The following is a 22,182-nucleotide window of genomic DNA, read 5'->3' on the forward strand; positions in this document are numbered from 1 at the left end:
CTTATATTCAGTAACATGACCATGCTCCTGGTATTTATCTCCTTTTAAATGTAACCTGGTACATCAGGTAAATTTAGCAAAAAAGTTTAATAGGATGCATGGATTTATAAAACAAGATAGATATATACATATATCAGTAATTTGTGGGGATAAGTATGAAGTGCTACATTTTAGGATTCAACCACTTCCCTATTTCTTAACGCTTTTACAAAAAATTGTCAAAGTCAAAATTACACAGGGTCAACAAATAATAATTTTGCTACACCTAGTATCAGTGCCGGCTCCAGGTTTTCGTGGGCCCCGGGCGAAAGAGTCTCAGTGGGCCTATTGAACACATACCACAATTCATGATGCCCAGATACGGCAGAGAAATGTAGGTATAGTACAATGCCGTAGATTTCACTTCTTACATTACATGAGTGATATCTATTGTAAATTCTACGATAGCTCCAAAACCAGTCAATCATCACAGCGCACAGTGCGTGTCCTGGGGGGATTCAAAAGTTTTCCTTTTAGACCGGACGTTATACAGTATTATGGGCACTACAAAGTCCCCCATACAGTATTATTGCCACCACATAGTGCTCCATACAGAATGGGCCTAATATAATGTTCAATACATAATAATGGACCCCATATAATGCTTCATACAGAATTATGGACCCCATATAATGCTCCATACAGAATAATGGGCCTCATATAATGCTCCATACAGAATAATGGACCCCATATAATGCTCCATACAGAATAATGGGCCTCATATAATGCTCTATACAGAATATTGGACCCCCTATATTGCTCCATAAAAAAGGGAACCTGTCACCAGTTTTTTTCCCATATAAAGTAGAGCCAGCACCTGTATCACATACAGCATCTAGAAAACCAGCAATGACCTTCAGATTGGACCGCCCCATAGGTGACTATAATAAAAGCTCTTTTTTTGTGTTAAGTAGAGCGCATTGATGATTTATATACAGCATTCTAGAATACATGTGTATATGAGGGTTTACAGATGCTGGCCCTATTTTATATGGGAAAAACCTGGTGACAGGTTCCCTTTAAGTAAGATACCAGCGTCATGCTAAACTCTGTATGATAATAAACTCAATAAACCATTGTTGCTCTCAAATATTTTGTTGTCTCCCTTCAGTTTCAGTAGAATTGTCACAGCTGCTTCCTAAAATAATCCAATTATTCAAGCATTAGCTTCAAACTGAGGAGGCGTACCCATGGCTTATTATTATAGCCGAGCTTTCTGAGAACTCAGAACCTGATCGTCTTGTTTTTTTCCCTACTAGTTGAAGCGTGGTTAAATTAACAGACATGCACAGGGATAGCAACCGATGTACTTGTGGTGTTGCAGCACAGTATTACATGAGCCAGCAAATCTAGATTAATATATAGGTCAGAAGTGGACATTTGCTTGATCTCATTACCTAACTGCGGTTACTAAAGTCTCTGGTAATGCCGGCGTTTACCTATCTCATGCAGTTGCCGTTCCGATGGAATTGGCATTCTTTGTCAACAGTGGAAGCCCGGGAAGATCAGGTAATACTTCATTTACTGCTTACTAAACTGTATTTAAGAAATGTGCAAGGAATTGCCTAGCATATGTTTGCTTTTAGAAAGGATTTTCAGAATGATACAGTGAACAGAGTAATGATGTTTTATATAAAAAGGTATAAACCTATAGTTCTTTTAATTGATTTCTCATTATATATTGTACCATGAACTACAACTATGATTTTAAAAGTAGTGTAATTTATAATAATGACCTGGGTAATGTTCAGTTTTCATAGGTATTAATGGTATTTGACCCTTTAAGAAAGTGGCATACTCTGTGCCTTAAGGGCCCTACAATGTTTGCTTTAATTTTTTTCTTCATCACATTCTGAAAGCTGTTTTTACAGGAGTTGATCAATTTCTGCATTGTTTTTTAAGTTTAAAAATGTGTGCCATTCACCATGCAAAATAATTGCCTTGTTAGCCTGTTTTTTTTTGTTGTAGACGTAGTGTAAGGCTTCTTTTTTTGTGCGATAAGTTGATGTTTTCATTATTGGGCAGGTATAACTTTTTAATTGCATTTTATTCCACTTTTTGGGAGGCAATATGAACAGAAAAGAACAATTGCAGGGGTTAATAAGCAGGGGTTAAGTAACATTATAATTTTAGTTTGAGTTATCAATGGGGAGATAACAATTAGTGTTCTTTATTTTTTTAAAATAATATAGCATTTGTAATAGGGTGCTTATATTTTTATGCACCTTAAATTACATTGCAAAAAAGAGCTATGTAGAGGCGACAGATGGAGCCCTCTCCCTCTGGAAGCCTCTAAAATGCTGTGGCCATGCTGAATGCAGCATCTAAGAGGTTATTATATTGATGTATTCCACAAAATTATTTTCTACATGGTGTTGTGATAATGGGAAGGTTGAGTTGGGTATGGTGTGACAACTGACAGACTGGCATATTTATGTGTGGCGCCCCTGAGGGTTCAGTCGCCACAGAGGTACTGCACCTCACCCAGAGGTGTGGTGTCTCCTTCTCTCAGGTAAGGAGGGAATACTGCATGGAACCCCAAACACCTACATCCAACACTACACTGCTCCAGGCCGGCTGGAAGGGCAACATGCATGTGCGCAGCTGCTGAGCCCTGTCCCTGGCTGGAGTGGGGGGAACCCAAAGGTAGGGGGAACCAGTAGTGGGTGTGGGTGGAGGAAGTAGTTTAGGGGAGCACTATAGAGTGAGATATAAAAAGGGAAGCCATCTTAGGGTGGCAGAGCAGAGTTCAGTAAGAGAGAGAAGTCAGTCAGGGAACAGAGTCTCTTTAGGAGCTCTGCTCCGCCAGTAGGGCCCAGTCCTAGAGGCCCAGGTGGGGAGCAGAGGAGTAGGCTTCGATCTACAGAAGGGATCCTAGGGGGTACGGCGAGTGCAGGACGGCACCCGTATGCCCTGAATCTGTCAGAAGACAGAGGGATCGTAGGCCGCAAGAAGGGGACCGGCCCCTGGTCCAGCCGTGTTACTCTAAGTCTCGGCTGGGAAAACCGGAGGCTTCTGGCTTATATAGTCAGTTGCCGAAGCCTCATTCTAATCCCCGTGAGGGTCAAGCAGGTCCGGGAACTCCGACAAGACAGGAGGGACTTCAGAGCACCCGAGCGGGATTGAGAGTGGGAAGCGCAGGGCAGGAGGCAGAAAGACCCAGCGTGAAGACGGTCTAGCTAGGAACACAAGAAAGTGGGGTTCTCTCAGGTAATCCTAATGTGCCTGAGGAAGTGCTGAACCCCTGCCTGGTGAGCGCAGCGTGACGTGGGAGGCTGGCACCTGTACAGTGCACCAGTGGAACTGTCATAAGAACTGTGAGTAAAAACTTGGATGACTGCACCGCACTGCCTCCGTCCCTTGTTTCATCTGCACCATCTCTCCCTCCCAGCACTACAGCGCCCAGGCCAACCTACACTTCCTACACTGCCCTGGAGCTAGCTCTACCTGTGGAGAGCCACACCATCCCTGCTGCCGTAACACCAGCTCCAGAGGACTCCTCCGCAGCGGCACCCTTTAGCCGCAATCCACAGGTGGCGTCACGAACTTTCCAAATCCCCAATAGAAAATCCCCCTTTTACTGACCGCCCTGGGTCACGGACCGGGCCAGCCACCGTGATATCCCCCACCAGCATCTACAGAGGCCCGGCTGCCCAGTACCCCACGGCCCAGGGGGCGCGTCATATGCCACTAACGTGACATTTTAGCCACCAGGAGGAGTCAAAATTTAGAGTAGAAACTGGTTATTGGCCCTGAGGGAGAAAAGGGTGGGCTCCCACTCTATCCAACCATGTCTGGAGAAATCTAGTTAGGAGGCTGCTAAGGATTTTTTTAAGGTGAGATATACTCATGACCTGGTTTTCTCATTCTGAAAAACAGATTTTGTCAAGGCCTGTGGGAGCCATCATCATCACGAGGAATGCCTTAAGCAGTGTTATGTTTGAGGTAGCGTCTAGCAGACAATAGACATTACACTTGTGTAGCTTCAGAAGATCAACTGTATTAAGTGGCCAGATGGCTGAGGATTTTGTGTTTTATTGTAGTGTGATATACTTGTTTCGTTGTGCGTTTGGCTAGTAAAAGGTGGGTCTGAGCTAATTTTCAACCTGATTCACAATGATACTTGTGCCAAACATCTCACCCTGAAGATAGTGATCCTATAAACCAGACTCTCCGCCCCTCACCCCCGAAATATCACAATACAATAGGTGTATAAGTACACTTTAAGAGCAGCACTATGAACCCTCAGTGGACATGTGACTCATTGATCTTATCACCATTGCTAAGTAGCCAAGTTAGTTCCTGCAGTGACCTCCACATGATCATTAGCATCTTATTGCTAGGTTAACTCACATAAATCATCTAAAAAAGTACTATTCTACTGGTGTGGAATCTCAGGATCCTTTAAAATTGCATCATCAGATCCATCATAGATTTTCAGTACATACTATACCATAAGCGAAAACCTAGTATGTTAAGATCTGTCTGGTTTGTCCAGTTTGTAAAACAGGTCTTAATGGCACCTCAGGATCCAGTTTGCCTAGTTTACATCTCAATAGCATCTCTTCGACTATCTATTTAAACCCTAGATGATAACTATAACAAATAGTGTCCTCTATTTTTAGAAGAAAGAAGTCTTCACTGAGGTTGTTCATGTTCAGAGTTCATATGATGTTAGTCATTGCTATCCATTAACATCTGACTTCTTTAACCCCTTTACAACCCAAGGTGGTTTGCACGTTAATGACCAGGCCAATTTTTACAATTCTGACCACTGTCACTTTATGAGGTAATTACTCTGGTACGCTTCAATGGATGCCCCTGATTCTGAGAATGTTTTTTCGTGACATATTGTACTTCATGATTGTGGTAAAATTTCTTCGATATCACTTGCGTTTATTTGTGAAAAAAATGGAAATTTGGTTAAAATTTTGAAAATTTTGCAATTTTCAAAATTTGAATTTTTATACCCTTAAATCAGAGAGATATGTCACACAAAATAGTTAATAAATAACATTTCCCACATGTCTACTTTACATCAGCACAATTTTGGAACCAAAATTTTTTTTTTATTAGGGAGCTATAAGGGTTAAAAGTTGACCAGCGATTTCTCACTTTTCCAACAAAATTTACAAAACCATTTTTTAGGGACCACATCATATTTGAAGTCACTTTGAGGGGTCTTTATGACAGAAAATACCTAAAAGTGACACCATTCTAAAAACTGCTCCCCTCAAGGTGCTCAAAACCACGTTCAAGAACTTTATTAACCCTTCAGGTGCTTCACAGGAATTTTTGGAATGTGGAAGAAAATAATTAAAATTTAATTTTCACAAAAATGTTACTTTAGACCCAATTTTTTTTAATTTTAGCAGGGGTAACAGGAAAAAATGGACCCCAAAATTTGTTGTGCAATTTCCCTTGGGCACGCAGATACCCCATATGTGGGGAAAAAACACTGTTTGGGCGCACAGCAGGGTTGACTTTTTGAATGTAAAATTTGCTGGAATAATTAGCGGACGCCATGTTGCATTTGGGGAGCACCTGATGTGCCTAAACTGTGGAAACCCCCCACATGTGACACCATTTTGGAAACTAGACCCCTCAGGGAACTTATCTAGATGTGCGGTGAGCACCTTGAACCCCCAGGTGCTTCTCAGAACATTGAGCCCTAAAAATAAAAGAGTTCGGAAGGGAATGAGCGCGATTTGACTTTTTGATTGTAAAATTTGCTTGAATAATTAGCGGACGCCATGTTGTGTTTGGAGAGCCCCTAAAGTGCCTAAACAGTGGAAACCCCCCACAAGTGACACCATTTTGGAAACTAGACCACTCAGGGAACTTATCTAGATGTGTGGTGAACACCTTGAACCCCCAGGTTCTTCACAGAAGTTTAGAACATTGAGCCGTAAAAATACAATTTTCACATTTTTCCCACAAAAATGTTTTTCAGCCTTCAATTTTGCATTTTCATAAGGGTAACAGGAGAAATTGCACCATGCAGTTTGTTGTGCAATTTCTCCTGAGTAAGCAGATACCCCATATGTGGGGGAAAACCACTGTTTGGGCGCGCGGCAGGGTTCGGAAGGGAAGGAGCGCCATTTGACTTTTTGATTGTAAGATTTGCTTGAATAATTAGCCAATGTGCCCCTGATGTTCCTAAACAGTGGAAACCCCCCACAAGTGACACCATTTTGGAAGCTAGACCCCTCAAGAAACTCATCTAGATGTGTGGTGAGCACCCTTGACCCCCAAGTCCTTTACAGAAGTTTATAACATGGAGCCGTGAAAATAAAAAAATCAAACTTTTTCCACAAAAATTATGTTTTAGCCCCAATTTTTTTATTTTCACAAGGGTAAGAGGAGAAAGTGGACCCCAAAAACTGTTGTGCAATTTCTCCTGAGTACGCCAATACCCGATATGTGGGGAAAATACAGTGTTTGGGCGCACGGCAGAGTTCAGAAGGGATGGAGCACTGTGTGACTTTTTGAACGCAAAATCGTCTGGAATCGAGAGCGGACGCCATGTCGCGTTTGGAGAGCCCCTGATGTGCCTAAATAGTGGAAACCCCCCACAAGTGATCTCATTTTTGAAACTACACCCCTCAAGGATTTTATCAAGGGGTATAGTGAACATTTTGAACCCAGAGGTACGACACAGAATTTGATAACATTAGGTCATCATCATATTGAATAAGTTGTCATTAGTCTTGAGCGCAAGTGCTCGCTACTTGAGTTTGCTTCGGGTACTTAGGTATTCACCATGTATCAAGGGTGCTTGAGTGACATGCTCGAGTCCCAGCCCGCATGTTTCACGGTTATTAGACACCCAAAAAAAAACATGCGGGGATCGCTCGTGCATGGTAGGCAATCCCTGCGAGTTATTTTTGGCCACGAAGCATATGGAGCGGAGACTCGAGCATGTCACTTGAGCACCCGCGATACTCAGTGCATACCCAAGCACCCGATGCAAACTCAAGTAGCGAGCACTTGCGCTCAACACTAGCTGCCATATCGTCATCCAATTTTTTTTTTTACTTTTGAAAAAAATCCCAACCCTAACCCTAGCCCAACCCTAACCCCAACCCCAACCCTAACCCTAGCCCAACCCGAACCCTAACCCCAGCCCTAACCCTAGCCCAACCCTAACCCCAACGCTAACCCCAACCCTAACCCCAACCCTAACTCCAACCCCAACCCTAACCCTAGCCCAACCCCAGCCCTAACCCTAGCCCAAACCTAACCCTAGCCCAACCCTAGCCCCAACCCTACCCCTAGCACAACCCTAGCACAACTCTAACCCGAGAGTTTATTTTTTACGCCGTTCCTCGTGTGGTATAACTGATTAGACGACTTTATTCTTCGGGTCGGTGCGACTACAGAGATACCAGAATCATATCGGGTTTTTATGATTGACAGCTGTTACACACTAAAAGACGCATTTTTTTGTAAAATCTAGTTTTTGCATCGCCATATTTTGAGAGCTATAATTTTTCCATATTTTGGCCGACAGAGTCATGTGACGGCTTGTTTTTTGCGGGATGAGTTGACGTTTTTATCGAAGCCATTTTCAGGCACGTGACATTTTTTGATCGCTTTCTATTCCAATTTTGGGAGGCAGATACCATTCAGCGATACCATTTTTATTTATATTCGTCTTTTTGATCGCGTGTTATTCCATTTTTTGTTTGGCGGTATGATGCTAAAGCATTTTTTTTTGCTTCGTTTTTTTTTTTTTTTTTTTTACCGTGTTCACTGAAGGGGTTAACTAGTGGGACAATTTTATAGGTCAGGTCATTCTGGATACCAAATATGTGTACTTTTATTCTTTTTTTTTGTTTTTTTTTTCATAATAATATTTATTGATGGGTACATTCTATTTTTATTTTTGGTGGATTATTTTTTTTATTTTTTTTTTATATTTTTACAATTTTTTTTTTTTTTTTTCACTTTCTGACAGTTTTTTTTTACTTTTATACTTTGTCCCACTATGGGACTTTCACTTTTTTTACTCTGATCGCCTGCATAGCACAGGAATGGAGCACCATACCTGTGCTATGCAAGCTGTCAGCGCTGCACAGGGAGAAGATAGTTTGGTCATGCACTGCGCATGACCAAAAAATCTTCCTGCTGTCTGGTGACCCGGATGTTGTCATGACGACATCTGGTCGTCATGGCAACATCCGGGAAGCCACGGCAGACAGCGCTGGAGGCCGGAAGAGGAGGTGAGTATTGCGATCACCTCCCTTTCGCCACCGCAATGCTGCGATCGACTTCGATCGCAGCATTGCGGGGGTTAATGTGCCAGGAGCGGTGTGGGACCGCTCCCTGCACATAGTACCAGGTGTCAGCTGTGACAATCAGCTGACACCCAGCGGTGATCGCGCCCGCACAGCCTGTGTGCGCGCACGATTGCAATGACGTATTAATATGGGTCAGGCTCTTAAAGCCCAGGGCACAGACGCGTATTAATACGCCTTGGGCTTTAAAGGGGTTAAATATAATCTGTACGTTTAACAAACTTTGCATAAATCAACATTAAAGGTGAATATAAGATATTTTGTAATATATATTACCAGCTCTTCAGTTCAGCTGTGTGCATTGCTAAGGCAAAAGAAACTACATGACAAGGGAAGATCAAAATCCATGAAAATCCATATTATCCACTGTATACATTGGGTAACCATGCAGTCATCCATTATAAAGATGGCATTTTCTCCTTTGTAAGACCCATCTATTAGCACAGTATACCTTATATAGAGTCTATATGTCTGTAAATACAATGTAACATTTTAAAACAAATTTCCACTTACTTTAAATCAGGGGTGGGGAACCTCTGGATCGCAGAGCTTGGGCCAACTGCCAACCCTTTAATTGCTCCTGACAATGTGTGCATGCACATGCAGAGTTCACTACTGTTTGCAGCGGCACGTGCAATGAAGGCTTACGTCCTGACATACGCCAGCATCAGATTGTCCTATGTGGGCGGAGTCAGCGCACTCTGAGCTCCAGTCCCACTGAGGACAGCAGCAGCCCCTCCTGTGATGTATATGTTCTAGCATCTCCTGTTATGTATATGCCTCAGCATCTCCTTGATGTATAAGCCCCAACGTCTCCTGTAATGTATAAATGCCCCAGGTCCCTCCTGTGATGTATACGCTCCAGCCAATCCTGTGATGCATGTACCCCAGCATCTCATGTGATGTATATGCCTCCATCCCCTCCTGTGATGTATATGCCCCAGCATCTTCTGTGATGTATATGCCCAAGCATCTCCTGTGATGTATATGCTCCGTCTCCCATGATGTACAGTATATGCCCCAGCGTCTCCTGTGATGTATATGACCCAATATCTCTTGTGATGTACACGCCCCAGCGTCTCCTGTGATTTATATGCCCCAGCTTCTCCTGTGATGCATATGCACTAGCGTATCCTATGTGATGTATATCCTCCAGTCCCAGCGTCTCCTGAGTAATGTATATGCTCCAGCTCTATCATCTCCTTTGTGATGTGTATGCTTCAGCCCCAGTGTTTCCTATGTGATGTATATAGAGCAGTCTCAGTGTCTCCTATGTTATGTATACACTGCAGAACCCCAACTGCTTCAGTTCTAGAAATGTTACATGAACAGTTATGAATTTCCCACTGTGAGGAGATCTGCAGTGTAATATACATCTGTGTTCAGAACTTACTGCTTCGAGCCGGTCTTTTTAAAATTCATCGCAAAGAGTCGACTGCGCTCCAGACCAACACAAATCTGGAAAAGAAGTTGCAAGTAGCAACATCATCAATAGCATCTAACATCGTCGCACCATAGAGAAGCAGTTCCAGCTATCACATTAGGGGTGTGGTAAATGTTAGACCAAATATAGCATGATAAATTTCAAACTGATAATTATGTATGGCTCCCAAGTGATGGTATAAATATCCAAATGGCCCTTGGCAGAAAAAAAGGTTCCCTCCCCTGCACTAAATCATTGAGATGAGATCTACAAAATGTATGTAAAGTAGAGTTTCAAATGAGACTTTAGTTTCAGGACCAAACGTGTCCATGTAATAAGCTGTCACAGTGGTTGGTCTAAAGTACACTGGAGGTTGTCATAGTGAAATTAAAAACCTCAAGATAAAGTGACCTAGAAGTACAAGTTAGGAAAATAATCAGCTTCAGGTCTGAACTATTACATTCGGATTGTGTGAAACTTTAATTGCTCTCCAGCAGTTCTTCTTATCGGCGGCGCCTTCAGGTCTATTAACTGTAACACAGACTGGAAACAAAAATGAATTTCTAAAGGAAACTTGGTTGCTGTGGTAAGTTTATTAACTCTTTTACAGGCAAAGACTATTATAGTACCCATCACAAAGCCCAGCATTTTCCTAATTTTCCCTCATACAGTAAAATGTCATCTACCCAGCATCAACTAATCCTTATAGAAGTCAAAGGGGGCAATTCCGTAACCCCTTTACGCCGCAGTTTTCCTCCCCTTCTTCCAAGGATGATAACTTTTTTACTTTTCCGTCCATAAAGCTGTATGAGGGCTTGTTTTTTGCGAGCTGAATTGTACTTTTGATTTACAATATTAATTTTATCATGTGATGCACTGGAAAGCCTGAAAAAAAAAGCAAAAAAATTGCAAAAAAAAGTGCAATTTCACAACTGTTCGTTGGGTTTTTTATTTACCATGCTCACTATACAGTAAAACTGACCTGGCAATATGATTCTCCAGGTCAGTATGGTTCCGAAGACACGAAACATGTATAGTTTTTTTATTTAAGCAGTGAAAAACAATTCGGAAATTTGTAAAAAAACATTTTGCTTGTGTTGCCATTTTCAGAGACCCATAACGTTTTCAATTTTTGGGATATGGGGCTGTGTGATGGCTTATTTTTTGCGACCTCAGATGACATTTTTATTGATACCATTTTTGAGTAGATGCGATGTTTTAACTGCCTTTCATTGCATATGATCGCAATGCTGCGGCAGCCAAAAAAAGTAATTCTGGTGTTTCGATTTCCTTTTCCCATTATGCCATTTACCAATCAGATTAATTTATTTTATATTTTGATAGATCGAACTTTTCTGAAAGCGGTGATACCAATTCAGTATTTTTAACTGCTTTATTCTTAAAGCGAGCCTATCACCAGGTTTGACTTATATCAGATACGGCCACCACCTTTCCGCCCTCATATACAGCATTTTAGAATGCTGTGTATATGCCCCCGATCCGACCTGCAAGACAAACAAAAGAGCTTTTATTATACTCACCTGGGGGGCGGTCCAGTCCGAGGGGTGTTGCTCGTCTTAGTCTTGCGCCTCCCTTCTTCTTGTGATGCCGTCCTCCTTCTTGCTTCTTGTAGATGACGTGTCCTACGTCATCCACACAGTCTCCCCGGCATCGTGCTCCTGCACAGGCATACTGCTCTGCCCTGACTAGGGCAGAATAAAGTACTGCAGTGCGCAGTGCCGAGGCTCTTTGACCTTTCTTGGTGTCTGCGCACTGCAGTACTTTGCAGGGCAGAGAAGTACGCTTGGCCAGGAGCGCAATGCCGAGGAGACTGTGTGGATGACGTGGGGACTTGTCATCCACACGAAGCAAGAAAGAGGACTTCATAAAAACAAGAAGGGAGGCGCCGGACCAAGACGAGTAACACCCCTCGGACCGGACCGCCGCCCCAGGTGAGTATCAGAAAAGCTCTTTTTCTTGTCTTGCAGGTCGGATCGGGGGCTTATATACAACATTATAGAATGCTGTAAAAGAGGGCTGAAAGGTGGTGGCCTTATCGCATATCGGTCAAACTTGGTGACAGGTTCCCTTTAATGGGACAAAAGGGGGTAGTTTGAACTTTATATTTTTTTATTTTTTCATATAGATTTTTTTTTTAAATTTTCACTGTATTTCTTAGTCCCCTTAGGACTACAGCACTGCTATGTATAGCGAAAATCAAGGTCTCCTATAAACGCCAGCTACAGGCTCGCTTTCTCAGGAGTACCGTAATAACAGGCTTCAGCAGACCACTGGCTGTCATTGCAACCCATCTATGCCCCGCGATGAAATCACAGGTGCTTATAGACCCATAAAATGATGCACCCCCTTGATGGCACGTTTAATAGGTTAACAGCTGCGGGTGGAGCTCCTCTCCACCCACGGCTTTTAAAGGCAGATGATGACTGAATAATTCAGCCATCATCTGCCAGGAAAGATGTGGGCTCAGCTTGTGAGCCTGCATGAAAGTCAAGGACCCGACCTATGTGCCTCATAGGTCAAGAAGTACTTTTTAATCAATAGATCTTGGAATAAAAATAATTTCCATAATTTGATGTGTACTGCATTGTAAGTGTAATATGCTTAGTGCATACTGTTAGAAGTTCAGTGTGCAGTGGGCTGGAAGCACAGGGAGTACATATCATTCTGGCAGCATGATTGGTATTACCAAATTTCCTGTGGACCATCCTGTAATGTCCAGGGCCTACACCCAAACTGGGCACAGAGGAGTGTGCCTTAATCCCTTCCATACAGAGGAAGCCGGATGGGGAACCCTTGCCGTAATATCTGTATACTCTTTTGTTTCCTTCCCTGCCCAGGAGATGTGGTATGATCAGACCATGTTTCTGCAGTCAGACACATCCATTACACAGCACAAAGCAGAGGCACATTTATAAGATTACCTCAACACAGCAACATTTTTTTTTACATATTCGATTGTGGAAATTATTATTATTCCAAGATCTATTGATTAAAATGTACTCTGTTTGTGGGACAACCCCTTTAAGAATGGCATAGCGCACACCAGTCTCAATGAAGCACTTGCTGGAGTACACGGACCTGATTCATTAAACAGTGTGTCCTGCTTAATGAATCAGGCAGGTCTTATACCCAGTGTGCCTGGTGTTCATTTTTGGAGTAAGTTACGCCACTTTAGTAGCGTAATTTTGATGATGAATTCAACTGCTGCACATAGCCATGCCTGCTCATGCCCCACCTATATTGGGTTAGCTGGCCGGGACTGGTGTGTAAACTCCAAAAGTTGCAATATTTTTGTGCAGTTGCATAGTTGCGCAAAAATATTATAACTTAGTAAGATCTTTATGTCAGATTTCTGGCGGAAGCACCTTAATGAATTGTCCCCAGATTTTTTTGATTATTGGACAGTTATTGAAAATTATAAAAATGTCTTGAAAACAGAGACCTTGATACAGCTGTAAAAATAATTAGCCCATCTTGTAATATTACTGTTTTTAAATCAGACTGGATCTACTGTATGATGTTGCTTTTTGATCCTCCATTTTAGACTCTATAAATAATAAAGGTGAATTGTACTGTGTTTTTCAGAAGTTAAGCCCATCTTTTTTGGACACATATGACAAGAAATGAAATAAATCTACATTGAAATTGCAACACCGAGAAGGAAAAGTAATGGGATTATGAAAATCATAGGATGGATATGACGCGCCCCCTGGGCCTGTGCTGTGCAGGGGATACCCGGAGCCGGGTCTCTTTTGTGGGAAGCTGGGTGTTGTAGTCTCCGTGTGGCGGCGACCCGGTCCGTGGCTCAGGGTGGTCAAACCAGTGGCAGTCTTAATGTAATAGCAAATGTCCGACTACGCCACCCGTGGATTGCGGTCAGTGAGGACCGCCGCTGCGCTGCAGACCGCTGAGGCTGATGTTGTATGCGCAGCCAAGTATGGGATAACTCCCCACGGGAGAAGTATTGCCTCAGGGCAGCTAGTGTGGATGATGGGAGTGATGGTGGGAGCGTCCCAGTACTAATGGTGCTGGTGCGGCGATGAAACACAGAGACGTGTGGTGCAGTTCAGGGTCTTTACTGATGGTATAAAGCAGACCCTCCCGGGAGTACTGGCTAGCAGTAGAGGCCTGGTCAGTCTGAGAGCTAGCAGGATCTTCCCCTGGCCAGGTGGAGTTGTAGGCCTCCCCTTCTATCTGCACTCTTTCCTGGCTACCTTGCTGTGTGCGGGTAGAAGTAGCCCACGTCCCTGAGTATATCGTGTGGTGCTCACCCGTATGGCCGGTGACTTGGGGCCTTCTGTTAGCCTCCGCTCCTGGATGGCGGTGCTGGTCCCTTGCTTGTGACCGTGCCTTCGGGCTTATATGGCCAGAGGACATGGAATCCCCTGCCGGTTGGATTCTGCTGCTGCACCTGGATGTCCCCACAGCCTCGGACTCCGTGTCCGGGTTTAGTGTCTTCAGCCAAGGCGCGCTATCTAGCTTCCAGCCTCTGGCACTCGCTCCTGCTCCTACAGAGCTCCTAGTTCTTGCTTTCCCTGTGTCTGCTGTCCTCCAGACCTGACTGCGTCTCTGTCTGGGACTTCACTCTCTAATCCCGCCCCAGACCCAGTTTATATAGGGCAAATTCTTCCCCTCCCAGGTCAGGGCGGGCGGTGTTGCATGCTTAGGGCTCCTGACCAGAGAAACCTCCCACTTGCTCTCAGACATATTTCTATTACTGTGGCAACCAGACCACTGGGGTGCCACATATAGACATGTTAATGGTATTTAAAAGAAAAAATAGTTACAAAATTTTCAAAACATTTTGATTTATTCAGTATCAAGTATAAGCGTGTTACGCAGAAGTGCACACACTTACACACCTTGGCTCCTATCAATGAGATTATTAATGGTTGTCTGAGGAATGTTCTACTATGTTGGATACAGTTGGGCACACAAATCATCAAGATCCACTTCTGGCAGCTCCCTTTGCCATTTGCAATTGTCCACCAATGACGTCCCTGATGTGCTCAATGGAAGACAAGCCCGAATATGCTGCAGGCAATAGTAGCATGTTTTGGTCCCACAGGCTGCTCACAGTAGTACGAGCAACAAGTGGCCTGGCATTCTGTTAAAAAAAAAAACTCCTGGGACACTGTAGAGAAACAGCAGTACCACTGGTTTTGGGATTGATCCATTTTGTATTGCTAGTGAATTTGGACATCACATACCGTGAAACAGTGTCTACTCAATTAGAAGGCGTTTTCACAACATTGAGTTACAAGCCAGATGTCTAGCTACATGTGTTCCACTGACCTTACACGACCACACTCTGAGGCTTTCATGGTGCAGAGGAAGCAGACAATGGAGGCGGGACTGTTGAAAAAAATCAAACAGTAGAAGTCTGAGAAACCTCTATTATTTTTTGTTATCATCCAAGAAAAACTGTTGAAATTCTGACTAAACTCTGATGGTAAAAACTAACACTGACCAAACTCTGATGACACTCTGATCACAATCACTGATGAAACTCGTGCTGTTTTTTTGCATACAAAAAAAATCACTGATTTCTGAATGAGGCCAAACAGTTAATCAAACATCTTGTCAAAGCAAAGTGCTATATAGTAACAAAACATTTTTACACACTTACAGGTGCTTCTCACAAAATTAGAATATCATCAAAAAGTTAATTTATTTCAGTTCTTCAATACAAAATGTGAAACTCCTATATTATATAGTCATTACAAATGAGTGATCTATTTCAAGTGTTTATTTCTGTTAATGTTGATGATTATGGCTTACAGCCAATGAAAACACAGAAGCCATTATCTCAGTAAATTAGAATTATTAACAAAAAACATCTGCAAAGGCTTCCTATGCTTTTAAAAAGGTCCCTTGGTCTGTTTCAGTAGGCGCCACAATCATGGGGAAGACTGCTGACTTGACAGATGTCCAGACGCGCAGTCATTGACACACTCCACAAGGAGGGTAAGCCACAAAAGGACATTGCTAAAGAATCCGGCTGTTCACAGAGTGCTGTATCCAAGCATATTGATGGAAAGTTGAGTGGAAGGAAAAAGTGTGGTAGAAAAAGGTGCACAAGCAACCGGGATAACCGCAGCCTTGAAAGGATTGTTAAGAAAAGGCCATTCATAAATTTGGGGGAAATTCACAAAGAGTGGACTGCTGCTGGAGTCATTGCTTCAAGAGCCACCACACACAGACGTATCCAGGACATGGGCTACAAGTGTCGCATTCCTTCTGTCAAGCCACTCATGATCAATAGACAATGCCAGAAGCGTCTTACCTGGGCCAAGGAGAAAAAGACCTGGACAGTTGCTCAGTGGTCCAAGGTGTTGTTTTCAGATGAAAGTAAATTTTGCATTTCATTTGGAAATCAAGGTCTCAGAGTCTGGAGGAAGAGTGGAGAGGCCACAATCCAAGCTGCTTGAGGTCTAGAGTGAAGTTTCCACAATCAGTGATGGTTTGGGGAGCCATGTCATCTGCTGCTGTAGGTCCACTGTGTTTTATCAAGACCAAAGTCAGCGCAGCCATCTACCAGGAAATTTTAGAGCACTTCATGCTTCCCTCTGCCGACAAGCTTTTTGGAGATGGAAATTTCATTCTCCAGCAGGACTTGGCACCTGTCCACACTGCCAAAAGTACCAATACCTGGTTTAAAAACAACAGTATCACTGTGCTTGATTGGCCAGCAAACTCGCCTGACCTTAACCCCATAGAGAATCTATGGGATATTGTCAAGAGAAAGATGAGAAACACCAGACCCAACAATGCAGACGAGCAGAAGACTGCTATCAAAGCAACCTGGGCTTCCATAGTATCTCAGCAGTGCCACAGGCTGATCGCCTCCATGCCACGCCGCATTGATGCAGTAATTGATGCAAAAGGAGCCCTGGCCAAGTATTGAGTGCATTTACTGAACATACATTTCAGTAGGCCAACATTTCGGATATTAAAATAATTTTTCAAGCTGGTGCTATAAAGTATTCTAATTTACTGAGATAATGAGTTTTCATTGGCTGTAAGGCAAAATCACCAACATTAACAGAAATAAACACTTGAAATAGATCACTCTGTTTGTAATGACTCTATATAATCTATAAGTTTCATTTTTGGATTGAAGAACTGAAATAAATTAACTTTTTGATGGTATTCTAATTTTGCGAGAAGCAACTGTATATACAAAATGTATGTAGCAAATCCTAAACTTTGCCAGTAGGTGGTAGTATATTCTCTTCTGTAACTTGTTCCAGCCTAGTAATTTTCAAGCTTGGCCTTGGCCAGATGACAGCTGAGGAACTGATGCTGCAGGTGAACGCAGAGCTGGCGCATCGCATAGTAGCAGTTTCATCACTGAAGGACTTGAATATACATGAATTTATATGTTGCACAAATCAAAAATAAAAAGGGAGCTGCATGCTTCAGGATACAATAAAATCTGTCATTCTTTTGACAGTCAGTAGAGTATACCTGGCTGCATTAATCTTATCTGGAAACCTAGAGGAATTCATTTCAAGGATCAGTCAAGGCGGCCATACACCTTAAATAGCGGTTAGCTGGATCACACTCGGCATTTAGCAGCGTTTTTTGTGTGATTTCAATAAGCTATTAAAGCCATGTTCCCACACAGCATAAATGCTGTTTATTCCTCTGTGTTTTTTGTGCAAAAAACAATCTGCTGCATTTAACAGTTCAAGCTGTTAGCTGCATTTTTTGTTGCATTTTTCCCTATAGACTTCTATTGCGAGCTGAAAATAATGCATTAAAAAATGCAGGTGCGTTTTAAAGTACAATACCAGTGTTTCTGCAGTAAAAAAAACACATTAAAATAAACATTGCTTTAAATCTGTACCAAGAAACATAAAAAAAGGCACAAAGTATAAAAAATGCATTAATCAGAGCAGATTGCTATTGTATATTTTGATGCGGACAGCTGCAGGAAAAATGCAGTGGAATGAAGCGGCATTTTTGCAAATGGGAACAAGGCCTTATGGCATGTTTATTCTTGCTAAATGCTGTGAGACAGTAAGGATATAAGGATCTATGGGAAGATAAAGCGCTGACTAATTATTCTAACAGCTCATAGAGGACACAGGAGCCCTCAGTCGCACCTAGAGTTACTGTATATGGGGGAGTTGGGAGAGACAGCTGTCTGCAGAACAATCCTGTGCACCTATTGATGAGGGAGTTGGGGGGATGGAGAGAAAGGAGAGTCATTGGGAGCTATGATGAATGTCACAGTTTTGCAAAAAATAAAATAACGGATTTACAGACATTGCAGCGGGAAACTGGTAGAACATTTCTGTAATGACTCTTTAGAAAGTTGCTTAGCTTTTATTTAGAAATCAAATAAATGATAAAAAAAAATCTGCCAAAAGGTGTACCATGCCTCTAAAAGTTTATGTTAAAATACTGAATTGTCTACAATAGATGAGGAAGGGAGGACAATTTTAATGAATGATATACTGGTTTTAATTGAAAATGCCCTTCAATAAGCTGTGCCTTATTTATTAAGAGGTGTACGTTCTCTCTTAATAAATCTGCTGCTTATCTGACCGTCTGTTTGCCAGAAAGTTGAATACATAGATTTTCACTATAATTGACACCATTTTCTGGCGTACATTATAGTAAATTTGTGTGGCACCGTATCATTACCCTGGTCCAGTCTGGAACTGACCTCTTCGCAGAAGCTGATCAGATTAGTTTGACAGCGATCCCTCGTAAACTCATGGTGATGTTGGGTCATGAGGTTATTCTTATTGAGATACTCCAGGATAGAAGCTCAAGAGTTTTATCCACAGCACAGGTTAAACTTACCGGCCTCTAATTTTTAGGTTCAGTTTTTGTCCCCTTTTTGAATATTGGCACCACATTTGCTATTCGCAAGTCCTGTGGTACAGACTCTGTTATTACGGAATCTGTGAATATTAAAAATAACGGTCTGTCTATCACGGTAATTAATTCCTGCAGTACTCGGGGGGTGTATGCCATCCGGGTCCGGGGATTTGTCTACTTCAGCGATGTTGAGGCAGCATTGTGCCTCCTTCTGGGTTAAGCAGGTGACACTTAATGGACAATTTATGGTATCTCTGACCATGTCGTCTGTCATGGGATTTTCATGTGTAAATACTGTAGAGAAGAAGGTGTTTAGTAGATTGGATTTTCCCATATCCTCTTCCACCCAGAATATTTTTGATGGGGCCAACACAATCATTTTTGAGTCTTTTAGGTCGCAATTCATCAAAATCGGCAATTTTCTCGCTTCTCTTGACAAGGGGACATGTTTGAGTCAGAGGCTTCTGATTCATTAAGAGCCCTTGACTGGAGTAAGATCTCTGGAATAAGGAACGCCACAGCTTGTCATTAATTAGACGCACAGTGGGGTTACACCCCTGCTCCAGCTCCACCTTCTCCGAATTGTGCAAAAATGTTGCTACTTTTCAAAGCAATTTATGCCTCCTACTTCTCACTTGTTTATTCCCATAGGGTTTATGTTGTGCACAGGTCCTATTCTGGATGCTTATAAAAGTGTCCTATTTACTTTGTGTAGTTTTATGTCTCAGGATATCGTCCCAGTTTATTGCACTAAGATCATCTCTCAACTGTTGGAAATTTTCATTCCTGAAGTTTAGTGTCCTTGTAGCTCCTCTACTACACATCTTATTAACCCATTCATGACCTTTGCACATCAAAAGTCGTGTCTCGTCCTTTGATGCAGGCTCGCACGCCAAACCCACATCTTTCCCGGCAGATGATGGCTGATTTATTCAGCCATCATGTGCCTTTAACAGTTTTGGGTGGAGTACAGCTGTTAACCTGTTAAATACTACTGTCAATCTCTTAGCGCATCATTCCACGTACCCATTGGCGCACCCATTGGCCAGAGGTCTGCTGAAGACCTCCATGCTTGTCATGACAATTCTCCTGTGATGCACTGCTATTAGATGATTTCAGCTTAAATACAGTTAAAAAAAAAAAAGTTTTAAAAAATATGAAAAAAAAAAGTTAAAATCACCCCCGTTTCACCCCATTAAAACTAAAACAATTAAAAAATAATAATAATGCACATATTTGGTATCGCTGCATTCATAAAAGTCTGATCTATCAAAATATCAAATAAATTAATCCAATCGGTAAAAGTCGTAACAAAAAAAAAATCAAAACATCAGAATTGCGTTTTTTTGGGCCGCCACAACATTGCAGTAAAATGCAATAAGAGGCAATCAAAACGTCATATATACCCTAAAATGGTATCACACAGCCCCATTTCATGAAAGTATAACAATGCAAACAAAAGGAAAAAAAAAAAACGAGATTACGGTCACAAGATGCAATAAAACGTAATTTTATTAAAGAAAAATTGATCAAGATATTTGCAGTGAGTCTGCAACATAGTAGAAAGGAGGTGCATAACACATAAAGGTTAATGGAACAAGCGCAAAATGCAAGAAAGGAACTGCTGTATAAATGGTATACATATATGCATCATTATTGTAGATTGTGGATGCCTATTGCCCTTATTGTAGATATTTAATGCAAATTTGCAATGTGTATAGGTATCACACATATCAGATAAATGTAATTATGCAGTGCATATCGATATGACACACATAAATTGAATCACTGACATGGATTAAATCATTGTTGGTAAAATAAAAAGTGCAAAATGAAGGTAAATTTGCATATATTGTTCTACAGGATTAAGAAATGCCAGTGTAATGAAGTTCAAATGTCAATGAGTACTTGTTACAGCATAGTTAATCAAATACCAGGGGAATTATGGATCATATCATGGTGCAACAAAGTATGATTACAAGTCAATCCAAATATGCAGATCCACGAGGTAAAACCCTGATGAAGTATACTGCTTTCCACACTAATCCAGGTACATATTCCCCTTTATACCTTACCAGGTACACATTCTTTTTTATACTTTACCTGGGCACACTGTACAGTTTATGGCTTTATATTAACTTGTAATAGATTCACCACATTGAATCTAGTTGCATTTGCATTGTGGGAACATAGGCTTAAAGAAGCACTCCGCCCATCAAAGTTTTTATCCTCTTAATATATTGCAATCATCATATTACATAGCACTGTGTACTTACAATTGCTCATTTTGCTCTTCTACCCAGTAAATTCTTCTCATTTCTCTGCTCCATCATTCTCCTCTTCATCTCCTAAACCAGCTGTCCCCTCCTCACCCTGCCAGGGACTTTTGCAGTGACTTATGACTCATAAAGGCAAAACAGACTTCCTGTTTCTTCATAGTGCTTAGAAGGATTCAGGTAGTCAATTTTTAATCACAAGATGTCATAGACCTAATGGAAAAGAGAAAAATTAGCTGGGTAAAAGGGCAAAATGAGCAATTGTAAGTACAGTGCTATATAATATGATGATTGCAATATATTAAGAGGATAAACATTTTGATGAGAGGAGTGCTTCTTTAAGCTTTTGGCCTAATCCCGCAATAATTTTTAAGGACCTTCCACTTACCTCAAACTGCCAATGGTACCAATCTGCTCCATGACCGATGGATCCTTACCAGCTGCTCCAAGTAATCTATCAACTCGATCTGCAATGTATGAAACTTGAGCATCAGGAACACAACACACCATTCAGCAATCCTGGACTCTGTGACATATTGCTATATCTATTCCCCCAATAATTGAATCCCTCACTACCAGCACCTGTCAGTGATGGATTAAAGGGGGTGACTGGTGAAAACAAGTTATCACCTAACCTGATCAGTGGGGGTCCAACTGCTGGGATCTGCATTGATCAGCAGAATAGGGCACTTCTATTCATATAAGAATGGTCTGGCAGGACGCAACGTTGCACTCCGCAGCCCCATAGAGGAAGATAGGAGCGGTGTTTGAGCATGCGCACAACTAGTCCATTATAGCCGGGATAAAAGTGCCCCATTCTGCAGATTGGTGCAGGTTCCAGTGGTTGGACCGCCACAAATCATTAAGTCATCACCTATCTTACAGATTGATAACTTGTTTTCATTGTACAACCCCTTTAAATTCCACCTACTGCCTATAAAGTCTACGGAGAGGCGGAAACAAAAGCAGAAATACTCCATAGCTTAGGCTGAATTCAGACAGACTGCAGGTCTCCTGAGCCGAACTCACCAGCCTTATACATGTCTAAGGTGCTGTTGAGTTCGGATCACGAGACCTGGAATCAGTCCGGAAATCACAGTGCACACTAGGACCTTGTCACAAACATCCATTCCTAAGGTTTCTACTGCAAAGGAAATAACGACAGCTTATTCTGAAAAGTTACTTAAGGACTGCTCTGTTTCTATTAGTTTCCAGGGAGCTTTGTATGAGAACTCTAGAGATGATGTATGTAGGTGTAGTCCATTCTCCTCATGATGCCAAGTTGCTA

The 22,182-nt window shown here is 42.0% G+C and overlaps 1 protein-coding gene across 1 annotated transcript in view; it reads left to right on the forward strand.

Moving 5' to 3' along the window:
* The first annotated feature begins 1,282 nt into the window (after nucleotides 1-1,282).
* Nucleotides 1,283-22,182, forward strand: part of ATP2C1 (ATPase secretory pathway Ca2+ transporting 1) — a 185,299-nt gene continuing 164,399 nt past the window's right edge. Inside the window, exon 1 of the mRNA XM_073678079.1 lies at nucleotides 1,283-1,548. Within this exon, the coding sequence (XP_073534180.1) occupies nucleotides 1,465-1,548 (84 nt within the window). The 5' untranslated portion in view covers nucleotides 1,283-1,464. The remainder of the gene's footprint in view (nucleotides 1,549-22,182) is intronic.

Source organism: Phyllobates terribilis, unplaced genomic scaffold, assembly GCF_046119375.1.
Source record: "Phyllobates terribilis strain yellow unplaced genomic scaffold, ASM4611937v1 Scaffold_4__5_contigs__length_816908805, whole genome shotgun sequence".
Classification (NCBI taxonomy): Eukaryota; Metazoa; Chordata; class Amphibia; order Anura; family Dendrobatidae; genus Phyllobates; species Phyllobates terribilis.